The 27326-nt window shown below is 37.8% G+C and overlaps 1 protein-coding gene across 5 annotated transcripts in view; it reads right to left on the bottom strand.

Annotated features, from left to right (window-relative positions):
* IARS1 (isoleucyl-tRNA synthetase 1) overlaps positions 1 to 27326 on the bottom strand; it is a 127401-nt gene that overhangs the window by 6000 nt on the left and 94075 nt on the right. For all 5 annotated transcript variants that reach the window (XM_080606622.1, XM_080606620.1, XM_080606621.1 and 2 more), the window contains 13 exons: positions 27023 to 27114; positions 26537 to 26614; positions 25970 to 26091; positions 22861 to 22963; positions 22580 to 22663; positions 14018 to 14192; positions 13134 to 13246; positions 12773 to 12868; positions 10903 to 11079; positions 7288 to 7399; positions 6733 to 6858; positions 1440 to 1583; positions 303 to 455 (listed from right to left, as the gene is read on the bottom strand). In XM_080606622.1, coding sequence (XP_080462748.1) covers positions 303 to 455; positions 1440 to 1583; positions 6733 to 6858; positions 7288 to 7399; positions 10903 to 11079; positions 12773 to 12868; positions 13134 to 13246; positions 14018 to 14192; positions 22580 to 22663; positions 22861 to 22963; positions 25970 to 26091; positions 26537 to 26614; positions 27023 to 27114 — 1575 coding nt within the window. The remainder of the gene's footprint in view (positions 1 to 302; positions 456 to 1439; positions 1584 to 6732; positions 6859 to 7287; positions 7400 to 10902; positions 11080 to 12772; positions 12869 to 13133; positions 13247 to 14017; positions 14193 to 22579; positions 22664 to 22860; positions 22964 to 25969; positions 26092 to 26536; positions 26615 to 27022; positions 27115 to 27326) is intronic.

Here is a 27326-nt window from a genome sequence, read left to right as displayed (position 1 = left end):
AACCACCAGCTCCATTTCTGTCTGACTTTTCTATTTCAACAGGAAGAAACTTGCAAAAAAAACTTGGTGTTGGACATTTCATAAGGGAAATACATTAAAACTTTGACCTTGCTAATATATTTACGTGCTCAAAGAATTTTTTTAAATAGATTGTTGAATTACTTGGCAATATTAGAAGCCAATGTGTAAATAGAATGCATTTAGTAATTAAACTAGGCCTCAGTTACAGGGTTATACTGGCTGCTCCTCAACAAAAAACTTCCAAGTATCCTTGAACAAGCAAGTGAAATGTTTGTGCTTACCCTGAGTTTGTGCTTCATCCAGGAACAATTTTAGCCTCCTGCTTCTGAGCCCAAAAACTTTTGCTGTTTCATATAGAAGACCTTGGTACGTTAATCCATTCTGACCAACAGGGTTTTCCATTAGAAGAGTTCCCATTGTTCCTTTCTGACATTCTAAACAAGATAAAGAGTTACATAACTATTGATGAGGAATGATATTACTTCATTTATCTCGGTAAATTGAAATTTAGGATTTGTTCTTATAGTTCATCACCATTTCTTTATAGTGCTTCGGAATTAGCCATACCAGCTTACCTACAAATAATCACTAAATAAGTTTATAAAATATAAACTCATAAGTGTAAGTGATTATGAACAGCTTGACAAACAAAAGAAAACCTTGTAGAATTCTTTACCATTGTCAAACTGAGGACCTGGAAACTGGGAAACAAAGTATTTCAGAAGGACACACAGACCACTAACAACTATGGAAACTCCCAAAACGGATTCTGATGATCAAAACCCCAATTAAAAACGCATTTTTTGCCCCAGGTAGGTTCCCAGTAGTGTCTGTAGGAATCCACATGGACAGGCAGTCCAGAAAGGATCTGAGATGAAGAGCGAGTTACCAAGAACACAACTTTTCCAATGAAAGGTTTCAAAGCAGAAGCAGCCTAGTAGATTAGCAGCTGGAAAACAATTACATGCACTTATCTATACTCCAGACCAAACTAATAATACAATTCCTTTGGCTTTTAAATAGCACTAAGAAATGTTTTACAGACTGTTTACAATGCCTAGGTAAAGAGCAGGCTTATCTTTCATCTTCCTATTCACTTCTGGTCAGTTTTAGATTCAGCATTTTAAAATAAGCTGCACAGGTGAGCAGACTGTCAGGAGCAGGGAAACAATGCTGAAGGGATCATGTTTAAATGCCATTCGTTATCTCAAACTGGCTCTTCACTTTTATGAAAAGGTAAAGAAAAGCTAAACAATCATTGTGTTTATTAGAAAGTACACACTACAAGAAAAATAAATGAAATCACCATCTACAAATTAAAACAGACATACATATCTTCATCATCAAGAGACGGCATCTGAAACTTAGATCAGAAAAACCTCAGCCTGTAAGCAAGGAGAAATAAGTATCCAACATACCTTGTGGTTTTGCATTTACTAACTGCAAGTTGATATACTGGCAGAGAAGAGCATCAGGAGAGTTGGTCACAGCAGGTGCTGACCCTGTTGTCACATGTAGAGTCTTTCCACTGAGAGTAAGCAAGTCAGTTTTATTTATCAGTTCTGAAAAAGAAAATGAGACCAGGCAGGCCATTACAGGGAAGCCAAGGCCCAGCTCCTGCTCAGTTAGCTGACAGAGTCATTCTAACTGATTCTTCTGTGGAAGTGTTTGCAATTGCTTGCTTGAGAAAGAGTATTTCTCCCGTTTGACAAGTAGAATTTATGCAGAGGGGGAAAAAGAAAAGTATTTCTTAATAATGCAGAGTACCTAATCTGCTATGGAAATCAGTTCCTACATCCCACTTCTTATGCACACAAATACATGACACAATTACTTATAAATAACTTAAGCAAGAAGTTACTCACTTAAGCCAACCATTTCTTTCTCATTACATTAAGACCTATGATCTTTGCGTCTACCCTGAGTAGTAGTACTTCAGTAGCTGAAGCAGGGCTGGATTTGTGTTACCACGCAATGCTGGGACACTTCCCACATTAAACTTCAGATAACAGTAAGTGTACAACCAGTAGTAGCTGGTTAGATCACGAATAACATCCTTTGCATTGATATTTGCATTTAATGTCAACAACAGCTGATGATTCAGCAGATAACTCCAGCCATGCATATTTAGAAATTGGTGGACATCAGAGACAAAACAGGACTTGCATCTTATTTTTTTCTTAAAAGGATTTAAGACGCAATACCAGCACCTTGGAAGCACTCAGATGAGAAACAAATCAGGTATGTGAGCCTTCATCCCGCACTACCTACACGAACAGCTAGCTGCCTGTCTACCAGAGAGATAAAACATCACCACCACCAACCTGCTGACAGGCTCAACATTGAAGAGAAAGAACATCCCTCTTTATTGCAGCTACAGAAGAACTCCAAAGACCAAATCTAGGAAGAATTAACGAATTTACTATCTTGCAAAAATTGCACAGTGTATACAGAGCAGGCACATGTCATCTCCTTCCAACAGGTTTTCTTTCCCTACCAGTACTGTTTGCATGTCACAGAGCCTACGGTTTACAAAGCTTTTTTCCATCAGTTCCTCTAAATGAATTTGAAAGAGGGAGAAATTGCCTTTTTTTTTTTTTTTTAAAAAAAAAAGGAAATTTATAAGTTTAAAAGTGAAAAAAAGAGGTAAAGCATGATCACAGGCTATATGCTCTAGAAATTATGCCAGCTGCCAGAGAACAAAGCACAATGCAATGTGGAAGGTTTATGAAACTGCCGTAGAGAAGGAAAAAAAGAACATTTGCCATTTCTACCCTCAGACTGCATCTAAGAAAAAATTTTGACTTAAGAAATCTCAGGTTTTGCAGTGTCTACACATTATGAAATATATTATGAAGAAATCTCAGCGTTCTGTTTTAACGGCACAAAATCCCTAGCCTTTAAAAATCATCTTTTTCTAAAAAAAAATGTATAAAGCTTTAAAGAAAAAGGAAAAACTTCATTGCTGCATCTAAAATTGAATTTTTACAAATGAAGTAATGGATGTATTGTAAGATAGTGGTCATCTGCCAGCTAACTGAACACTTTCCGGGTTTGTCTGAGGAGCAGAATCACAGAATCATCTAGGTTGGAAGAGACCTCCAAGATCACCTAGTCCAACCTCTGACCTAACACTAACCAGTCGTCAAGGAGCAGGCCCAGGAGGAGCTTTGCTTTGGGTTTTACTTACAAGGAAGCAAGAAAAAGCAACTAACACGTGAAGGGTAAGTAACAAGAAAAGGAGTCAGCAGAGTTTTTTCCTAGCATAACTCTAAAGCGGCACGGCATGGCACTGCTTACCATTCACTTGCGATTACTAGGCAATAGCTGTGAGACCACACCAGTGAGCAGGGAGCTTTACGGAGCAAGACCCCCCGTAACTCACAGCTCACCGACGTTACACAGGGGCCACGATCTGTGCAGGTCTACGCAGGTCAGCAGGGCACAAACAGCCGTCAGTGCGATTTGCGCATTTAACACGTCGAGCATTTTGCATTACAGGACCACTGCCATTTTCACAAGGAAGATCCCATGGACAGTGCTATCATATAATAGACTCAGTTCATATGACTCGAATAACTAATAAATGAGTCAAGTGGATCATTTCCTCATATATTATGATACTCTTGAAAGGAAGCAGATGTTGAAATGTGCTCATCAATATTAAAATTTCTTTTAAAGGCAGTTCTCCCTGCAGCTGAGACTTAAGTGCTAAGGTACCTTAGGGCCTCCATGGCCTTTTAAAAATTCAAAATAATAATAATAAAATCTTATTGAACTCATGTTCAAAAACAATGATAAGAAACAAAAAATAGTTAGCCATCTGAAAATCATAAAGACAGAATAAGACATGGACTAAGAAGTTTTTCTGGGGAAATTATATCTCAGTTCCACCCTCTCCCTTCTCCCCTCCCTGCCTTCTTTTAAACCCTAAACGATTTATGGACTCACATAGTCTAAGAAAAACAGATTTGTCTTAAAAGGTCTTTTTCAATATGGGCTACTTCCTTGAAAGCTGAGTGCAACTCAGAAAGTGTTCACAGTAAGAAGTGTATAAAGTTTTCAGCTATCTAGAACAAAAAGAAAGTCACAGACAACTATTCTTATGATCTAATTTGAGCCCACCCTCTTTCCTTTAAATGACTTAAACCGAAAAAAAAGTAAAATGAGCCAAATTCTGTTCTTGTTTCTGAAGACCATTACAAATCCCAGAACCTTGCTCGGTGTTTGTGCAGTTACTCAAAATACATCAATTCACTGCTGGGGAGGAAATGTTTATCTCATTATTTCAATGTTCTACTGAGAAAGAGGGCCTTGACATATTTTAGCCTGCCTTAATACAAGAACAGCCTGATTTTATATCATTATGCAACCTTAAGTAAATCTTCATTACAATTAGAAAACAAGATAATAAACTACTGCAAGTAAAGTGGAGGGGCCTAGAAACCACAGGAAGGAAAACAAGCAGCCAGAAATATGGTTTTACTGGGTCACAATTTTATTAACACATGTGGGACCAATTCAGCAACAATTTGTCCAGAGTGCACGACCTTTCCTTTGCAACTCCTCTCAGAGAGTGGCCAATACCAGCTCCGTGCCTTAACTAAGGAGCCCCTGGGCCTGTGGCGAGGCCTCGCCTAAAGTTACCCAAGCAAAGGCTGGGTGGATAAAGCCAAGGGATTGCATCTGAATTGAACCAGACACCAAGAGTTGCAGCTCTGTTCTCTAACTTCCCTAAGAGCTATTTTCTTTTTAAGTGCTTGCATTCAGCCCTGGCTCCGTTGGGAGCATCATCTTCTGCTCATCAATACTTGTTCAAATTTTCTGCCAAAGTAAATTTGATAATCTGATCTTTCCAAGGGAATTTCCATGTCATTAACAAATCGGCAGGGAGAACACCCTCTTTGCCCTGACCACTTACAAAGAGTAAAAGATGAAAATCAGCATGCCCGGCTGGAAAGTTCAAATCCAAACAGAAAAAGCAACACGGAAAGGAAAGGAATGAACCCTTCGCCACTACAGCAGAAAAAAGCATTTGAGGGAGGGGTAAACTAAATAAGGATCCAAACAGCTTATCATCTCAATGAGGTGAGAATTTCCCAACTCTTCTTGGCCTTTGCAGGTCATGTCTTAATATCCACGATGGTTAATGAACCATACTAGTACACATCCATCCCTGTAGGCATGTACTGCTATGAAGTGTATCACTGCTGTTTGGAAAATGATTTAAAGGAATGCCATTTCCTCCTTTAAAACATAAACTTGGTAAAGATTCTGAGGGACCCAAAGTTTCCTGTATATCATCCATAACTGAAAGCAAAGAATGATCATTTCATATGAGAAACCATGTAGGTCAAGTGAGCACAACTTGGAAAGAGCTTTTACCACATTAAGCTACGTGGATTACATCAGAGAAAGTTATGATATGAAAAGGCCCAAAACATTCTTGCCAACATACATTGAGGAAATTACAAGTCACAAAACTAGAGCTGTTCATGTTGAACATTATAGACTCAGGTAAGACTATTCCCCTACTGGTATCACTGGCAGACAAACTGGTGATGCACAGCAGTCCTGCGTGCAACCCAAAACAGCCTTTTGCAAAAGCCAATTAAAACATCTCCTCTTACATGTTGCTTCACTAGTACTTCCATGAAAACACTAGCAAAGGTTTCTACAGCCATCAAACTTCAATTTTTGTGTTATTTTATCATTTCTTTGTCACTCATCTGAGACTTTATGTTGTTAATGGTGTGGAAACCAACAAATGACGTTTGAACTCCAAGATGTGCCTGTAAATAACCCTAAGAACATAAAAAGGGTTTACTGCTACTGTTGAAACCTATCTGAAGTTGTATCACAGCACAGACACTTCAAGTACTCTGCATTCTGCATTCATTCACTAAAACATTTGGTTAATATTATTTTGTTCTCGGTGTGCTGATTTTTAAGATGTCACTTTTTCTGACGTACTGGAATATTACATATAATGTAATAATAAAACAGCATCTTCATCTCAGAGAAGAGAATGCCAGCTTGCTGGTAGGATCTCAGAATCACTAATTGCAACATCTTTCATAATGTTTCTCTGTCTCAGTTATTTTATCTTTGTAATGAACTGAACTACGATATAACCTGCAACTCTATATATAATCCATAGAAAATGCTTTATATTCTCATGCCTTAACAGAGGTAAAGTTCAAGCTGCAAAAATATTCAATAGATTTTCGTAAAAAGAAAAAAATGCAGAGATCCTCAGCTTTCTCTAGGGTGAAAAATAGAACGATTTTTTCTCTATACATAGGTACACTTTGCATTCAGTTTAAGTTCTCACCCTGCCCACTGAGGCATTGGGAAAAAAATGAAATCATGCAAAAGCTGATGACAGCTTGCCATCAACATACAGCATAGCCTGGACCCGATAGAGACATTTTCTGAAATAAATCAGATTTTGTCCTGATGAAAGCTGCTAAAGAAATAGGTTAACAGAAGAGATGAGCATCATTTTAGCAGCAGATTTTGGAAACATTCTAATGTGACTACAAACACAGTCTCATAAGTTAAGTATTATAAAGCAGAATATTTCCTTGAACATTTTCCTGTCAATTTTGTGTGTGTATATATATTTATATATGTGTGTGTAAATTGTACAGTAAATAACTCCTAGCTGCTGCTAGGAAGACTCGATTTTCCTTGTCATACTCCATTTACCTGTTTTTCCATTAAAAACTGTCAGTTTTGAATTTTTAAGACCAAAAATGCAGGAGATAGCATCTACAAGTCCAGTGAAGTTCAAGGTATTATCTCCTTTTGGATTTTCCAGCAGCAACACACCATCTAAAACAGAAATTATGAAATTAAGATACAGTTTGGAAGAAACATGAATTTCAATGATTTTCTAATGAGTTTTTCTAATGACTTCCAGCAAATTACTAAGCTAATTTAAAACTGACAACTCTACGTACTTCCAGAAATTTTTGTAGAAAGAGGAAAAGAGAAGAAAACAGGAAAACTGACTCAAATGTATTGCAGATTTAGTTATATTTGTTTTTATTAACAAAGTTAGTGTTGCTGAATTATAATCCAGTATTACATTGATTAAAAAGTGGCAGACTGTACGCCAAGATGTTCACCAGGTTAGTTATCTTCATTAATACAAACATGTTACAAAGCATAATTGCACTGACAAAAAATTGTAAACAAATTTAAGAAAAAAATTCCAGAGTACATTTAGTTTGTTCTCATTTTAATATATAACATTCCTACCTTGCTCGGTCCCATTAGCACAAACTTTGAGGTTGACGTAGGCACAGGCTGGACCAACACACTGGCACACACCACCTCTGACAAGTGTAAGTTGTAGCTCTGATCCCTTCAGCTAAAAAAAAAAAGATACATATATTGCTTACATATTGTTTTACTGATTTTTTTCTTCAAACTTCATTAATATTTTTGTCTTTTTTATACTAAACATCACTCGTATTTTAATAAAACAGGAGATTTTGCCACTTCTTCCTTCAGAAACAGTGCTCCAAATATGAATTTATCTTTAATTTAAATTAAAGATGAATCAGCATTTAACACGTGAAAAAAAGCGTAGAATAAACTGCCTCAGTGCGACTGTAGTCTCTCAAAATCTAACCCCAAAATGAATATATTTAAATGATGAAGGCTCTTCCAGAGGTAATTCAGAGTATCTGAACACAGGATGCTGCTCTCAAGTTGTCTGCTGAAACCTTCATCTGCCTGCACTGGCTACAGACAACAGCCAGGGCTACAAGTTGTCCTGATATTAAGTCTACTGCAGAAACAAATGTATTTTTTACAGGCCTTAAACCATAGCTTTGTTAAGACCATGTTTTCTCAAGCCCAGTTCTCTTCCTGAACTAAGTACAGGTTGATATTCCTCCTGAACTTATCCCAATTTTCATGAGAACAGCACTCTAAGTGATCGCCTAAGTCTAAATACATAATGAAACAGGTGTCATTCAGAAATCACTTAGATAAACAACTGGTAGTATGTTGCTATCTAAAACCTTTTTCTTAAATATAGTGCAAACATAGAAATGCCACTCAGCGCTGAGCTCCTACTGCAACCTAGAGAAAGACTGATGGAGCAGCACATCTATGTTTTGTGCTTACCTACTTTTACCAGCAACTAAAAAATCATTTTACAAGAAGCTGCTTTTCCCTCCCAATATTTTCTGAAAAAACAGCTAAAGTTTCTAGCTGTCTCTCAGAGCAAGCCTATGGGACAGGAATTCATAATTAATGGTCTTTATATAAAATTGATCCAGGATACTTTCACAGAAACACTAACCCTTTAATGTAACCAAAATGCTTCCAGAATAAATAGACTGCTTTTCATTTTTGTCCTAGTCTTCATACATATTCAGCATCACACGGATTTCCATTAGTCTTTTTAATAACTTCTAGAGGTTTACTGCAGTGGCCCTGCCAGAACTGCTCTAACTTAGGAGCTCACTTGCAGCATTACACACTTGGGTCTTTCACCTTGCACCTGCTTTTGTACCTGAAAGCCCACAATGGTCCTTGTAAAACATTTTCCACTTCAGTGCTGCTTATCCACCCCCATCAACAGAAGACAGTCAACGCATAATTCAGTTTCAATGCAAAGCCTTTATGCCTCAAAGTGGTAGTACAAAACGCGTGCGCAGGTATGACCAAGAAAACCCACCAAGCATGGTCGGGTCTGATGCACTGACCTGCAAATCCACTGCACATCGCTGCAGCTATTTTAACTCTCCACAAAGGGCCAAACTTCTACCCTGAAAGAACTTCTTTAGAAAAAGCTTTTTCATTTCAGGTATTTTTATTCACTGCTGTTGCTGTGACAAGCTAGTCGCAGCAGAACACAGAACAGAGCATGAAACATCTGCCCTGAGCAATCAATCTCTACAGTCCCGGAAAGCGAGACTTCCGAGGAAGAATTCACAGCTGCACTAAAACCCCAGTCATCTGTTTCTGTCTGTAACCACTCTTTTAAATACTAAAATCTGACTAATAAGTCAGAAGCCCATCAAGTCTGTAAACACAGCCATTTAAAGGTGCAGAAAGCTCCCCACCTGGCAAAGACCACAGCTGAACTCTGCAGGGAGGTACGTTGTGGTGATTGAGACTCCTTAACCTATACTAAAAACAAATGGGAATTTACTTGCGAAGTTCGTCTTTACGTCAGATATAGTGCTTAACTTTGGTATGCAGAACTGGCAGTGAGTCACAGCTCATGTTCTTGTTTGGGGGAAAAGCAAGAAAACAAAAAAACAAGCCCAAGACTTTAAGCTAGCAGGCAGGAACTCTCAGCTCTATGGCCATCGCAAGATGACCGTCACCTGTCCATAAACCTACTCACCAATTGCAACAGCCACACAGAAGTGTGTTACTTCAGGTAAAATTCTGTGGGTTTTCCCCAGTCAGCAATCCAGTATTTGTGCAAATGTGTATTCTGATCCACAGACCTCTCTGGTTTACATACTGCTCATCATTCCAAAATCCAAACGGATGTCTGTTTTTGCTGGTATCCGGACAACAGCTATCAATTATAACCCTAATAACCAGCACCTTCTGTCAGGGCAAGATTTCATCGTTACATAAAGAGCATTATTTAAAACTAACAGACTCCTTGTTTGGCTACCCACAATGTTCTTCTGCACTAGAATCTGTTAAATTAAGCTTTAAAAAGCAGACAAATAATTGGGAGATGGGTGGAGAGGACATACTTGCACAGGCATGGAAGCCTTCACAGAAAGATGTAGTGACCAACAACAAAGCGAACAAACCACACAATTTCAGATGTAGGCTAGCAGACAAGTGTTTCCCAGCACTACACATTTCTGCAGCTACTTTTACATTCTGAATTATATTTGGTGTTGATTTAAGCTGTCCATCAACAGCATCACAACCAGGTAAGTACCTAGAAGAAATAGCAAAATTTTCCAGACACCATATTCTCTACTTTTACAATGTTTTTCTTCCTCTGTGTTTGTCTCTAGATGAAACTACTGATTTTGAAAAAGGCCAAACACGCCTTTGTTTCAAATCCAACTTCAAAATTTCAAAAATTTAATTAATATAAAATGTTTCCCTTACACATGCTGCCAGTAGGACAGACAAAACGTGCCTTCTTTTCAGCTATTCTCATAGCCCTACCCATTTTGTAAACCACATTGCAAGAACTAATATATCATAAGTTCTTGTCTTCCTGGGTTAGCATGACATTTAGATTAAAGAACCTGTTTCACCCATAATTCTGATAGGCATGAATGAACACAGTGAGTTTGCATAAAACCAAAGAGTATTCTTAAAACATGTCAGAAGAAACAGTCAAAGAAAACAAAGTAAAGTTCAAATCTGGTGATGAACTAATAAGCCAATCTGCAAAACTGCATTGTTACAAAAGGTTGAACTTCAGGAAGACAAAAAAACAAAGCATCCTCAAACATTAATAACTGAAGCTGGCCTTAAGTCAAGATGCAAAATTTAGCTTCGAAGGAGAAAATTTCTAAATACAAAAGCGTATTAACTTAAAGAAATCAGAACAACAATATTTTTGCTTTCTAAACAACGCACTAATCCAAATACAAATAACTATCTAAAGTACTTTAAGCTTACACAAATTGCAATTAACATATTTACTTCAGTACCCAAGTGGCTTCGTTTCCAAACATAACAGACAAGCAACAGAGCCCACCTATTTTCTTTTTTAAACCAAAAAGAAAAACATGGAAATTCATAAACATGAAATAATATCCCCTTTATCCCACAAATACTGACATACAAATTATCTGCAATCAAAACAATTGTTTCGGTTAAAAGCTTATAGGAAAATGAACTATGCAGTCAATGCTTTTTCCTCCTTACTTGAGTGGTCTCCTGGATGAGAACTTCTTTTGAGGTAGGCACCGGGTAAGGTTTTAGGGCAGCCTTTATTGTTGCAAGAATGAAATCTGTATGTTCCTTAATAACAGTATCCAAGTAGTCACCTTCTGGATATGATCTGTAGTACACTGTAATCTCATCTGTAGGAACCAGATTTCGCTGTAGGACACACCAAATACTCTGTTAATTGACCGCAAGCCTAAAAGAAGGATACTTGTTGAAGAAAAAAACGTATTAGGTATTTACCAGACATTCGTTTGAAGTTTCCCCAAAAATACTAGAATAAAGCAACTATTTTGTCAGAAGGGAAAGGAAGAGGCTTGAAACATGGTGGCACTATCTTCTAAAGATAATGACCGACTAAAAAGCACACTTTCCTCAAAATACCTCATTTACAAATTCATTTACTAACTCTCCCCCTTAATGAAATGAAAACTGATACTGAATTCTAACAAAATTCTGTTTCAGTAAGAAAATGGTTTCAAGGAAGAAAAAAAAAAACTTGTACCCTAATGCCATCCCAACAATAATTATTGTATATCTAGAATTTTATTAGTCATTTACTTTGATAACAGGAGTGGGAATCAAAGAATGACAGAGTAAATGCATATTAGCATCACGTTAAGTAATAAGCGAGACTAAGGATTTTGATATTCATTTAAACAAGTTACAAACTTAAGTCATTACAGAAATAAATATGAATCATCCAGTAACTTAAGACTTTTCATGGCCACATTTCTTCGTAATTTTACAAAGATACATATATATATATATACACATACACACACAATGAAACGTGAAAGGGGAAGGTGACTATTTTAGTATACGTTTGTCATTTTTCATGCATGCTCTTAATGAAGATTAATACAGTCTCTAGCCCATTGCCACCAAGTTTGCTAATTAGGAAAACTCCAAATATGAGGGTTTATTTTAAAAAACTTGCAAGTTCAGAAACTTTTAAAATGGTTTGTCAAGAGTTACATATTAATGTCCTCTCCACATAAAGACTTTTTAGACCTGTAATCATCTCCCTGGTGATCCAGCTTTCTGAGCACAAAATGGAGGCACTGAGCACACCTCTTTTTGGATTATTATCGTAGAGAGAAGTTACATTGGTTCAAAGTGCTTTAACATAAAGGTCAGACAGCATCACTTATACGTATGATGAGAACAATTAAGAGTGGAATCATTTATGCCAATTGGTGCCAGAAATGCCTCCTGCAATTTGCTAAGAGGCGAGTCTGTTTCTTTTAGCAGTCCTAAGCTCAGAAGTCTTGGCTCTCATCAGTCCAGCGGATGTAACGCACCAGGACTGAGACAGAACAGATCACAGCACTTGGCAGGAGGAAGGCAGGCCCAAGAGCTGGTTAACTGGGAATGAACCACTGCTACGTGGCTAAAGGGAGAAAAACTACAGGGACTCTAAAAAAAAAAGTGTATCCACTACTGATGACATATAGTAACCTTAGGCATTGGTACGGGTTGCCCAGGGACGTGGTGGAGTCACCATCCCTGGGGGTGTTTAAGGAAAAGGATGGACCTGGTGCTTAGGGACATGGTTTAGTGGGTGATAGTGGTGGTAGGGGGATGGTTGGACCGGATGATCTTGGAGGTCTTTTCCAACCTTAATGGTTCTGTGATTCTATAGTAAGCTCAAGATTCAACTCTAGTTACTTAAAATATGGAAATTCAAAACAAAAAAATGATTTCAAGCAATTTATGTCAGATCAAAGTTAAGAGATCAGGGGTAAATGATACAGGTCTTCACATTTTAATTAACGCCCTCGGTTTCTGCTACGTATTGCCTAAGAAGAGCTTAAAAGTAAATCGTCTTATTCCATTGCTTCCTAACCTTTTTGCGAAGCTTCTGAATGCGGTTAATCACTTCCCGGGCAACTCCTTCATCCACCATGGACTGGTCTGGGGTAACATCTAGCAGAACTAAAACCTAAGGATTCATAGAAGAGTTGAACAGGTGACAAACTTGAAACAAGCTAGTATTAACTCACAGTTACATTCTTCCTGTGCTCCTCACAAAATACCTGGTTGAAGAGAGTACTTTAACATCTCCAAAACTGAGAAGATAACCTACCACATACCAGGAGCCTAACTGATAAAAAAAACACCCCAGCTTCTCACCTCACCAATTCTGTTTCAATTTTAGAGGAATGCTTCCCTTAAAGCAAAGAATAAGAAAAAAAACAATAAAATACCTGAGCATCAGAATGTGCCTCAAACTGGGCAGATCCTCCCGCAGCCTGATCAAAGGTATACATGAGACGAAGATCTTCCTCATGAAGTTCATGTCCTTCTACAACAATGGTGCCTGCAGAATAGGCAGATGAAGAGTGTCTCTTACAATCAGAATAAAATAAATAAATAAATAAAAAGCTGAAAGCAAATTCCAGACTTAAAATAAATGAAATTTATTACAATTGTCGTACAGTTAAACCACAATTAAATGCTAGTAGAACACACTGAACATTCAGATTCTCATTCAGATTTTTCATACTAACACTTCTGCAGGCAGAACTCAGCTCACACGCAGACTTTCTGTATACCCTTTGAATGAAACAGAACAGAACTTAAAAATAACCTGCATATTCAACTAAACGAAAAATTCACATTCAAGCAGTTAACTGAACAGATATAGCTGGAAAATTCACACCCGCTTGTAAATCTGCAATTGAAGCCATGCTTCCAGAATAAAAGCTGTCACACAAATACTCAGTTCAAATTTGACTCAGTCTTACAGAAAAACTCATTCCTTACTCCATTTTGGACATACAGTAGAACTTAAACAAGTGAACAGTGTAAGATTAGTATACACAACCACTTCAATTCTACAGTCACAAAAATAGATTAAAAAACAAATAAAAAAACTCATACACCCTCTTCTCATTAACATGAACTGTAATACAGATGATAGCTGGGAGGTGAGCTTTAAGTTTCCATAAGTCTAGAAAAGGATACTTTTGCATCTGTTTGATTAATATATATAAATCAAGTGCAATTACTTGGATTTTTCTGATAAATCCCAAATCTCTTTTTTTTTGGACAATTTTGTCATGGCTTAGCAGTTTGTACCACCATATACCTGTCTCCTGGAACTCCTCCAGCTGCTCACTCTTCAGCTCTTTGATTGCAGCCATGACAAGTTTAAATGCACCTTTCAGGCGCTTCCCAAGCACCATGTGATCTGGTTCCGCTCTCAGCCGGACTCCGTATTTATCTTTGTTAGTAGATAATGTCACTTGACGTACGTTAAGCTCCTGCATAAATACACCAAGAGGAAAAAGGAAGCTAAAGAACAGCCATCTCTGACAACTCTTCGAAAGTCTAGAAAAGCAGGGGCCACAGAACTAGGAAAGTGGTAAGTCCCAAGCTGCAAATTTTATGAATGGTTGCTTCTGTGAACCAAGTAATTTGCCAACACAGCAACAGCAAATAAACACAACCAATGCTGAAACTGTTCTTCAACAGAAGATCCTATTCTCATCTTCAGCCTTTAGGAAGACATTTCACCAATACCAACAGACACCAGTCAGCTCTCAACTCAAATCAGATCCATTTTCAACAAGCTTTTTTATTTTACTGTTACAACTGCCTGGAAAGTTAAAACTATTACTTCTGTGTGCAGTGGCACTAGAAAACGGTCTGGCAAAATTCAGCAAGAAAGATTTTACTAAAATACGCCTTTCAAATGCGGTTAGCCAGAGAACTATAATGAAAATCTTTGCTTTAAGTCATACAACTGTTACTGCTCCATCTTGTCTCTTTCCTTTTGTTTATTCTAGGTCCTTATTGTACAGAAAAACACCTTGCTCAGACAAACCACAGTCAAAGCTTTGCAGCACAAGACTACCAAAGATCAGTGTGCAGGGGCAGCCACAAAAGCTTATAAGCATCTGTCATCTTCAGAAGGAATCCAAGGACGTCATTTTGCCACTACAAAGAACCATGGGTGGGCCCATATTTTGAGTAACGTGCAGTTTTTGTCCCCATGTTTGAATGGTGACATGGTGGTGCTACAGAGAGAGTTTTATGGAATAAAAACTGATTAAGAGGACAGCGTTGCTTCTATATGAGGAGAGACCAAAATGTCTGGAGCTCTTTGGAGAGAAGGATGTTCAAGGGGAATAAGACTGAGGTTTAGAAAGTTACGAAGGAGGTAGAGAAGGAATGTAAAAATGATATACCAAATCTCCAACTGATCCCTCGAGTTACGGAGCATGCAGTGAAAACAGTTGCAGATGGGTGTAAAACACATCAATGGCAAGGAGTTAAACCTTGGAACCTAATGCCATGGGAGGAGGAAATCAGGAGTGTACCAGCAAATTCAACAAGGAATTACACTCACGACAACAGGCAGGCAAGAAGATATTAAAAGGAATAGGCAGAGATCTATCCTTAAACATCTTTAATACAACAACTGCAAATGGCCGACTCTGGAATGAGTCTACTGAAAGAAGTAACCAGACACTTGTGCTCTGTAAACAGCCCTTGCTATTGCAGGACACACCGTACACTGCTAGAGGAGCTGTTATTCTAAGCCACTAAGTCACTTCTTATGTTCTTAATTAAAAATATTTTCCTCATCATATAAACATATTAAAATCACCATTAAAAACATAATTGCACACCCAGATCATCATACAATGTCAAATTCAAAAACACACAGTGAACTCTACACTTCATTCTATCCAAGAAACAAATGCTTCACACACATAACTAATTACACCATGAACTAATGCCTTGGTATATCTCCTATAAATGAAAGAACCCTGTATCCCAATGTTATTTTGGATCTTCAAGATAGCTTTACAAGGCAGGGAAAAAAAACAGGCTAAGAATGAAACAAACAAAGGCAGGACTTGACAACAAAATTCCCTGTTTCACATGGTCTCGCTCTATCCTTGCTGTAAAATACCAGGGACAGAACTTGGAAAGTCTGAATTGCCAACATGCAGCTCTTCTACAGGTACAAAACTGTGCATATCTGAAGCACATTACACTGTAATTCTGTAGAGTTTGCTTGTCAGATTGCCCAATACTTGAAGCATTGAATACTTGGAGTTGTGTTTAAATCTCCACCAGGAGGTTGTTAGAGTTCACATTGACATGACACAGAATCAGCAAGTGCATTTGGCAAGCAAGCTACTCCAAGTCTTGCAGGAAGCAGAAGTAAACAGTAGCAGAAAGGACTAGCAAATAGCCAGACATTTAGACTGAGAAGTAACTCTTAAATACAACCTCTGAGCTTGAAGTCTAATTCCCCAGGAAGTTCTACTGGCATGAGGAGCCACGAATACAACTGAATCTAATTTTATTTAATACATCTTTTAGGAAATCTAATGAAAATTATGTATTTCAGAAATTCAGTTTTAATCGAAATGAGCCCACAATTGGTAAATGACAACTGGGGGGGCGGGGAGTAGCAATCTAAAAAATTGCACAAGTTTAAATATGATTTTGGGCCTCATTAGATAAATTACACATAAGCCATCTCCATCAAGACAAATATCCTATGCTAATTTGATTAGGAAACCATTCTTCTGTATACATTATTTGTTACAAAACTAAAACAGTTCTTAAAAAAAAAAAAGCAAATCTGTATCTTGGATTTCTTTATAATTGTCTCATTGTAGTGCTTTGATTTAAAATAGTGCTTATTATTACCTTCTCAATAAATCAAAATCATCTATACCTGCTAACACTCATATACGCAAACTGAAGCAACTGATTCTTCCTCCTCCCAGTTGGAAGAGCTGCATATTCACACGTTCTCAGTGCTGTACAAGGGCCTTCAGTTTGTGCCAATATTTCACGTGCCAGACATGATCAGACTGACCTGCAATCCACCTACCAACTGCATCCAATTCTCAGAACAGAGAAGAAATGCCAGTGCTGTGCTTCAGGCTGGGCTGGGCCTTTTACTTACATGGAAAATAAATATTAGTTATGCAACACTGTAAGAAACCAAATACTGAAGGACCACACACACTGTTACAGTTTACATGTCAGTTAGCTCAGCCCATTCACTGATTCAATCTACTGTATTGCTGTGACACTATTAACATTATGAAGCACTGGTAGACCTTGAATTTGATGAAGGGGGAGCAAATTATCTCGACGTTATTATAGCCATATGTAGAAGTGAGGGTTGAAGAGTATACAGAAGTCCAATGCAAACAAGACACTGATTGTGCACAGAATAAAATTTACTCGGATAAAGACCATTAACTAGAAGTAGTTAAGAAGAAAAGCCCTGAAACTAGTGTTGTAAAAGGCTTCAGCTACTAATGAATAAAATGCAACCACATCGAACAGTTATTTCATTTTGTGAGCTTGGTTCATTTTGCATGACAACTCCATACTCTGGACAGTTCTAATACTAAGTTCCATTTATTTAAATTATTTTGTATGTTTTGATGATGAGAGTAAGACTACAGATCAAAGAATACAGTTATTATTTTTAAAAAGTGATCAGCATTTTTCAAAGAATTGACAACTGTATTTTTCAATGTCTTTAGTCGGCAACTGCATGAGATCAAATGGTGCAAATTTTCTTAGAGATTACCTCTGGCACTAGAAACACACCTCTGACAGCAACTAAAGGTTCTGAAGTTCTGAATATGGAAGAAGGTTGATGAAAAAAACTGCAAATAATACTGCAAACAAAGTAATACTACCCACTTGCCCATATTCATTGATCTCTACAGCTGTGAGCTGTCCTGGTAAACAACTAAATTGATTGCAATGCAGTACAAAAAAAACACATATCACGCTTTTGCATCAGCCTGATGAATTTTAAGATACAAAATACTTTGTGCTATTTTTTATTATGCATTTGTACTTCCATAAAGATATTTACGTTTGTTGAAACTCATCTCCCTAAAACATATATGTTAACTTTGTTTGAAATAGCAAATTAAGTGAAACCTACTTTTGCATATTCATCCAATTCTGCAATAATTTATCAAGTTGTTAGGTTCTTTTGTCACCTTTTACCAGCTGTACAAGTTGACAGCAAATTTTTCCACCTACCTTTTTGAAGTAATTTGAGTAAGCAAACTTCATCTCCTTTAAAACTGGATTCTGTACAACCCTTAATTCCAGTTTTCTGATGAAGAAAATGTGGTAGACACTAACCTAAACTTCAAAAATTGTGTTATTGGTACTGAAATAGTTAAGAATAATAGTAATTTTGAAGTGGCATCACAGTTGCCAAGTCTAAGAGAAATAGTCAATAAGCTAACATGACAGAAAAACCTTACCAATCCTACTTGCAAATCAATTAAGATTTATGTTTTTAATCAAAATTCCTTCAGTGCACAATTCTTAAGAATTTAAGTCCCACAGTAATTAAAAATGAACAAGTATATAACATTGATCTAAAAAATATCTCATGCGACAAGCCATGACTCCCTTAGCCAGTGCTCTTAAGTTACCCCCGAAGAATTTTTGGAAGCCTGGTGTAGATGCATACTTAGGCTGATACATGATTGGGAGTTTAAGAGGTCCTCTCCCCTGCTTCAGTCATCTATTGAATTCCCTGTCATCAGCTGGCACAGCTGCTGTCACCAAGACAAGCATGATGACTTGATCTTGCTCATGTTGATGCACATTTTTGTTTTCCTTGTCAGGACAAAGTACTTCATCTTGACAATGACAACTCGAACCAAAAAAAGTTGCATCAGATTGTAAGCATGGGACAATTTTCTGTTACAAAGCTCTCTCTAGACAGCCCCATCAAAGGGAAGAACCCTTAACCTACCAAGGACAGGGATACAATAGAGATCATACCATTTCTGGATGAGGAAAGAAATCCTTATAATACGCTACTGCCAGACTTATTACACTCAAAAAAGAACTTGTAACTCACACCTTCCAAGACACGTTTCCCTATTTATGTTACATAACCTTATGGAAGGAAAAAAAATCATTAAGTGTTAAACATCATAACTTTATGCTTCACATCCTACCAGCATGCATTAGTACAGCCACTGGAATCGACTCTGTCACGATCATATTCCAATTGATCTGGAAAGTGACAGATTTAGACAAATTAAAGTTAACAAGAAGGTCAAAGACCAATAAGCCATTACAGAAAAACAAACCAAAGATAGACTGCCAAATCTGCCAGTCCTTTATTTTACCAGCAGTTCTGAGACCTTAAGTTGATACACCATGGAAGGAATTTCCTGAAGACAGAAATAAGACAGTAAGTTCCTCAGCGGAGTCAAATTCAAAGCTTCAGTATTGTGGATGGAGATGAAGGAAAGGAACCAATCTGAACTGCAACGCATTTCCCACCCAGTTACTGTCCATTCACCCATTCAAGGTTACTTTGTTACTTTAGTATTTCCTACCCAGTTACTGTCCATTCACCCATTCAAAGGAGCCACACACTAACATGACAGCAGCTGGGAAGTATACTGGAGATAAAACAGAACAAAGAATTCAGTTGCAACAGTAATCTGTTTTTAGTATATCTGCCACAAGCACTTAAAACTCAGGAGAAGGACAAATTTAGGAGGATAATGAAAAATACATCCCATGGCTCACCTATCCATATATGAAGCTATCATGAGAGGAAAGAGAAAGAAGTCTCATAAGCTGTGCAGATGTACAACTACACCACTGTTCAAAATTGTTTTCTTTTCTTTTTTCCTCACGTAAGTAGAGATTATTTTAAACGATTAAGATTTGAGAAAACAGGATGTAAGAAGGATAAAGCTTGCAGTTCACAGGTATTCAGAAACTGTATTAGGACTTCTATGTGAAATCTCTTGTAATAGTTAAACGTGTCAATAAAAGGTGGTAGTGGGGGGGGGGGTTACTTTTGGTGTTACATTATACTTGGTCTCTTTAATGAGGATTTGTAATTACGCTAATATTCCTCCCTCAAAAAAGGCTGTTAAAGGAGGTGTTAAATAGGGAAGACCGTCTGAACAGCTACCAAGGTGGTTTGGTTTCCAGGGCCCCTGGCCAAAGTTGGCATGCATTCTATGTACATTCATTGAATTAAGAGACAAACAAATACAATGGGACTATGTAAGGAAATGATTGAAGTGAAAAATCCAAAAAGATTTTCAGTACAGAAATTAGCCATGAAATAACCCCCAGTTTATTTTCTAGTGCCAGTGCACCCTCAGTAAGTTTGCAGACGACACCAAGTTAGGTGCGTGTGTCGATCTGCTCGAGGGCAGGAAGGCTCTGCAGGAGGATCTGGATAGGCTGGAGCGATGGACTGAGGTCAACTGTATGAAGTTCAACAAGGCCAAGTGCCGGGTCCTGCACCTGGGGCGCAACAACCCCAAGCAGAGCTACAGGCTGGGAGATGAGTGGCTGGAAAGCTGCCTGGCAGAGAGGGACCTGGGAGTATTGGTTGATAGTCGGCTGAATATGAGCCAGCAGTGTGCTCAGGTGGCCAAGAAGGCCAACAGCATCCTGGCCTGCATAAGAAGCAGTGTGGCCAGCAGGGCTAGGGAAGTGATTGTGCCCCTGCACTCGGCTCTGGTGAGGCCACACCTCGAGTACTGTGTTCAGTTTTGGGCCCCTCGCTACAAGAAGGACATGGAGGTGCTCGAGCAAGTCCAGAGAAGGGCAACGAAGCTGGTGAGGGGTCTGGAGAACAAGTCTTACGAGGAGCGGCTGAGGGAGCTGGGGTTGTTCAGCCTGGAGAAGAGGGGGCTCAGGGGCGACCTTATTGCTCTCTACAGGTACCTTAAAGGAGGCTGTAGCGAGGTGGGGGTTGGTCTGTTCTCCCACGTGCCTGGTGACAGGACGAGGGGGAATGGGCTACAGTTGCGCCAGGGGAGGTTTAGGTTGGATATTAGGAAGAACTTCTTTACCGAAAGGGTTGTTAGGCATTGGAATGGGCTGCCCAGGGAAGTGGTTGAGTCACCATCCCTGGAGGTCTTTAAGAGACGTTTAGATGTTGAACTTAGTGATACAGTTTAGTGGAGGACTTGTTAGTGTTAGGTCAGAGGTTGGACTAGGTGATCTTGGAGGTCTCTTCCAACCTAGACGATTCTGTGATTCTCTGTGATTCTGCATGCGTTCTGCCCAATATCGACACCCAGTAAGCACTATTAAAATTCTGCTTTATTAGCCAAGAGCTGCTATTTGAAATGCAATTCCTTCCTCCCAGCGACATATCCAGTTACAACAAAGTAGTCATGACATATGTCTCCAGGCAACACAGTCAAAGATCTGGGTGACAAGCAATCATCTATCCCAATGAAAGGCTACTACAGAAAGAGGAAATTAAGACTGTTCATTTAGAACAGTATTGCTTAAGTCTTTCTTCTTCCCTCACTGCCTTCCAGAGTGGTTCTGGAAGGCCTCCAGTCTTACGCTGGAGATATTTACCTATTCTTGCTCAGTGAAGCAATTAGAAAGCCCTTAGGCTGCTAGCTCTGAAAAACTGCACATAGCATAGCTCATGATATCAAATGCAAGATCACGATAAATTTAATTATTAAGAACCGAGGGTTTGCAAGTTGTTTTCAAGGCACCAACATCTAGAAGAACATTTAAATGTATACTTGGCATAGTAGCTTTTTTTTTTCTTTTTTTTTTTAATAACTAAAAACACCATGGTTAATCTAAATTCATCATCGCAGCTGAAAAGCTGTTTCTTATCACTATTCCCTCTTACTGTTTGATTACTCTTGTACATCACTGATGTGAAAGAAAGTGCATATAAAGTCTATGTGTAATGAAATTTAATTGAACATAAAGCTAAAAAAAACATTCTACAAACAATCTGGTAAGCAATCAAAATGTAATAGGCTTTGTGCCTTCAAAACAACTGCTGAAATGCAGTATTGAAGTTTAAAAGATTTATTTATAGCATTAACATATAAATAAATGAAGTTTATTTATAAAAAAAACTTTTTCATTTTACTTCTTAAAATACTATGGATTTTTACATGACTGACTAAAAGCAGAAAGTCCAGCCAACTTCAGGAAGTTAAGCTCAAAAAACAAGAAGGTTTGGTTTATTTTACTTTTGAATGACAAGGCTTTTATCCAAATAAAGATTTAGAAGTAGGGCAGAGGCTGCATTTCTCTAATGGACACATATTAGAAGAGTATTTCATTGGCATACAGGAGCAGATAAGTATATGAAATTGTATGGACTAAGACCTTATTTATTTGACCTTTTATTTGTTAAGCAACATCTTAACTGGGCTCTTATTCTCTCTTACATGGAACTCCTCTCTGTCAAACCCTCCACTTCTCATCAAACTGTTTTTAATGCCCTTTAACTGAAAGCGAACACAAAATTTCTAACTCATCCCTTTGACAACATGTAGTTGAATCTTACCTTATTTGTAATCAGAAAATGTTTTTCTCTTTACTGAAGGAGGAAAAATAGGACTTCCTTAAAGAGGCCATTGGAAATACTATGTGGTGGTCATTTTGAGAGGAAGTATTTCTTAGTACTACGACTACCTGCTTAAGGACCGCCCATTCACCTTCATTTCTGCACATAATTCCCATACATATCTCCTTTCATTACAACTCTTTTAAATGAATTTTACCTAGTGAGTTATTACCGCAGACAACAGGGGCAATTAGGATTTTTTTTTTTGAGGTAACTGACTAACATACACAGTCCACTTAAGTGTCATGCTCATGTTCTTACCTCAAGTATGTACTTCTCCAGAGAACTGATGTTTTCCAGTGCCTCTGGATCCCGGTGGATAACAACTACTTCTTTCAGAGGATACTAGGGAGAAGAAAACAAACTTTTGTCCTTCCAAGTAAAAATAAAGAATGTCAGAAATTATGTAGTTATTTGAACTATTTCACTGTTGAATTCTGATTGCTATTCCAAACTTTATTATGCCATTTTCCCAGGCTTATCCCAAAGTTACAAAGCTAGTGCATATTCACAAGGTATTAAGAGTTAGTAAGACTTCTAACCTTTACTGGAATGGTTTTTCTGTCTCTGATTACTCGTCCAAGCTCAATAACAGACTGCAAACAAGAAACTGCACTTTCAATTTTTTTGTCGATCAGATCCTCCCTAGATTAAAAAAAAAGGAAACATTAAAATGATTCATCATTTCTGTATCGGTTTAAGAAGATTTAAAACACTTGACCCATTTCTCTGAAATTTCCTAGAAGAGACTCAATTATGCCCTGTTTGGGGCAATTTCAAAAATGAACAAACGTTTTTCTTCTCTCTTCGTGGAGAAGACGATGGAAAAATCTTACTGTAAGACAAAAACAGCTATTTTAAAATAACCTTTTATTAGCAGCTCTCACAAGATGGTGATGATGGATTGAGTCATACTACCTGTTTTATTAATATCCAGTAAAAAGCAAAATTTGCATTCCTAATATCACAAGATGATGCAAAAAGGTTTTATAAATAGGATACTTACAATGACAATGAAATACCTATAATGAAACCGACTTGCTGGATCTCAATGCATCTTTTCAGGAATTCTACATACTATAGCTTGGTGTTTTAGGCAGTCCCTGTCATCTCTTCTGGCTTCATCATTTTTCCTGGCTTCATCGTTTTAACACCCTTCCATTTTGAGGCAGCTCTCCCCCTCCTGTTTTTTTTCCTTCACTAAGCTGACATTCATTTCTTGTTTCAAACGTACTAACATCCAAAAGTTCTGAGAACGTGCTTTTCTTGATTTCTTGAGAAGCTGCATAACTTGAGCAGCTCTTAAAACTGCACAAACGTCATATCAAGACCAGAGGTACTGGTTCAAAACACAATTTTAAATAAAGCAACGTTGCTAGTTGTAATGTAAGTAGTAAAAGTATTGGGATTAAAACCATGCATTTGATAAAAACTAACCAAAAAAAAACAAAACTGGTAAAGCAAGAACAAGTGTCCACATGTACCACACCAGGGCTTCAATTAAAACGTTACTTCATATTTTAAAGCTTCTGTTCTTCCAAAAACTAGTATCCATGATGGTCCTCAAAAAATATCTTGGAAATACATACATTGCATGATGTAAGATTTTTGCACCCAGAAAGGTTCATATAGTAGAATGTAGAAATATTTCACTATTGCTTGCCATTACTTAACAACATTGTGGAGCCACAAAATGAGAATAGATTTCATGGATTGCATGTACATCCACAAAATCTAATGCAAGCAATCTGTTCAGACACTAAGCAACCAAACAATACCTCAGGTATTCATTCAAGTTCAGCTGTGAAAGTGGCCAAGTCCATCAGCTTTCTCTGTGTACAGCCATCATATCGTCAGAGATTAATGCAGTATTTTCTAAGACTGCACCGAAAAAGTTTTCATGTCTCTCTTTCTTGGCTGACAGTATTTTCCTTATGCAGTCATTAGAAAAGTATTCCAAGAAAAAACACAATGACATCCTTAGCAACTCAAGGTGAAACTCTAAAACCTCAACAATAATTCAGTTTTGAAAACGTCTTCTTATCTGACAAAGAGAACAACTGATACATAGGAGATCCAGTAAATTAGACAAACTTCTAGCAGATAAAAACCCAAACAACTACAAGAAAAAGGGAAACTGCGCAGCCACTCAAATACATCATATGTTTGCACAATGCAGCATGAATTCAGTCAGCACTAACAGGAATAAAAGAAGTGACTAAGCCACTTTTAAACAGCCATGCTAAGTGCATGCCTGAACTGAGCTCCTACAAATCAAATCCACCAGTCCATACTCCAGGAACATAAAAACATTTGTGATAACTCAAAAGTCTCACATTCTTTGATTACCTATTCTTTACAGCACTTCCCCAGAGAACAGAAAATGAGCACCATCATTACGTGAATCTGAAACTCCCTTTTGCAACAGCTCACTACTAAAGCAAGCAGAAAGAACAAACCCCTTCCTCAAAGGATATAGTATCCATGAAAGAAACAACATTACCACAAGGTTTGAATTCGTAAACTAGTATGTAAAATACCAAGGTCAGCTCCTTTGTCCTTAGGGGTTTTTAAACCGAGCTGCAATACAACAGGAAATAGAGAAGTGTGCTTCTCTCATATTCAGTGACTAATAGCAGACTGAAATGCAGGCACTAACTTAATCCACTAACAAAACACCAAGGCAACAATGAGTAAGTGATTATTATAATATTACTGTCTCCCTTGGCAGGACCAAAAACAAAACAAAACAAAACAAAACAAAAACAAAAAAACAACAAGGAAACTTCAGTTGTCAAATTCTAGCTGGGTCAAGTTGATAATCCAGGACTTACATTTGATATAACCATCGCTAAACCTTTTTCTAGCACTTCCAAAAAAACCCTCACCCATCTGCATTCAAACAAAAAGGATCCATCTGGAAAGCCCTCTTGTGTTACGCATCCTCTTACAAGGAAGTGGCAATCTCTGGACAATGGTCCAAATTCCTGATCTGTAGCCAAAAGAACTCACTCTGCTGGCTCCATATGTGGTCCACACAAAACAATAATTCTAATCCACATGGGATTTGGCATCAGCATTTGCCAAGAGATGAGGGGATTCTCGCATTCTCGCGACTGTAGGGCCTGCAAGGAGGTTTTGAAATCCTCTGGGGCTCTTTATAGGTAAACATTATAGCTTTTAGCCAGTATGGTTTGCAGAGTGAAAAGGATATTCCTCACCCACCATAAGCAGGAATACACATTTCCAACACAGTGTTTCCTCCAAATTGTTTTCCTTCCTATCATTACAATCCTTTAACCTAGAAGTCTGCTGCCTAAACATGGAGAGAAAATTCCCAGCTTTGACAGCCGAGTGCAAAGTGTATTGCTTGTGAAATGTTCTCCTACAGTGAAGAGGCTAGCAATCAGTTTAATTAAAACTTGAACATTTTGCACTTACAGAAAAAAATGTGTTAACCATCATCCTAAAACTCTTCTTGGTTACTTTATGTCATTCTTATTATTAAAGCAGCTCCTTTTCCTGTTACTCAAAGCAGTTTTCAACACACATAACTGAAGAAGCACTTCTCTGTGAAAAGCAAATTAAAAACAAACAAACAAAAACAAACAAAAACACCCACCATTTTGCCACAGAATAGCTGTCTCTTACCTCACTTGGGGAAGCATGAGGTAGTGGATGCTTTCAGTATTCTTTTCCTGTACTGAGGCTGGATCAATAAGCGTCTTCAGGTTCTGGTACATCAGTTCAGTGATGAATGGAGTATATGGTGCCTGTAATGTTGCATTCATTCTTTCACCATCTTTTCTTTATTGTTTGTACACTATGAATCAGTAATACTTATGAATGGAATAAGGACAGTTCAGCAAAAACATGATGTTTACACAGTGTCTTCAGTGCAGAACTGTGAAGTTAATCAAAATGCTGCCTGAACTAAATGATGAAATTGGTACTACTTATTGACCTGCTTTCTGAGCTTCGTGTTTGGGTATCAGAAGGGAAGTCTGAATGTCTCTTTAAGCCAGTTGATATTTGCAGATAAGCAAACAAAAGGGAGAGGTGGAGAACGAACTGTGCTGCTTAAGTCAGTAGCAATATACTTTTTCTCCTCCTATGTTCAGTCTCAGTACCCCCAGTTTCTACAGTCAGCTTAGAAACCAAGATGCATGCTTTTAGATCAACTATGTTAAAAGTCAGTTAGTTATGTAATTCCCTTACCATAAGTCTGCACATGGAGTACAAAACACTGAACAAGGTTTCCAGGGCCCTAATGCAGTCTTCGGTCCCATTCTCACCCTATTCAAAGCATTAACTAAGATTAGAAACAATGAGGGAGAAACAAACAAGTACCATTTTAGCATCACTAAATTCATTTCAGTAAATTCTAAATGCGTTTCTGTAAATTTCCAAGATTTCCTATGTTAATGCAATAAATAGGTTTTCCGAACTATATTCATTTTGCTCAAAATCTCATCCAGCAAGTGAAACTGAGTTACAGTGCATTCTGTTGGTTAATTGGCTTTCCTCATAAATCAAGGAGGAAAAGAACATTTTAATTTCTCATCTTCCACTCTCAGGTACAAACTGATCATATTCGGAAGACAGCATATAGATTTCTGCTTAATACCATGACGCTGCTATGTATTAAGTTAATGCAGACTTGGATTTTGTTTATGTTACAAGACCACAGAGGTAGATACATACCTTTAGTCTTCTGCGATTCATTCTAACATACCAGTTGGTCAGAATATCTACAAACTTCACTAATCGAGGGACTACAGTATACAGCCTGTAAGCTAGAAAGAAAATATTTACTGTAGGTAATATTTGCCCTCTACATCTATCTTCTTTCTTAAAGAAACGTTATCAGTAGCAGCTCTGGTGCTGAGCATAAAATTTAAGCAGAAGCACTTACATTAGCAAGGTTAAAAAGTTGATTAGACATACTGTTATGTTAAATGTTAAAACCGCATTAAGGAAATACACGTCATCAAGTTTCATGCTACAA

Source organism: Anser brachyrhynchus, assembly GCF_964034855.1.
Source record: "Anser brachyrhynchus genome assembly, chromosome: 10".
Lineage (NCBI taxonomy): Eukaryota > Metazoa > Chordata > Aves > Anseriformes > Anatidae > Anser > Anser brachyrhynchus.
Note: the sequence above shows the minus strand (reverse complement) of the source record. Positions and strands in the feature narration are given on the sequence as shown.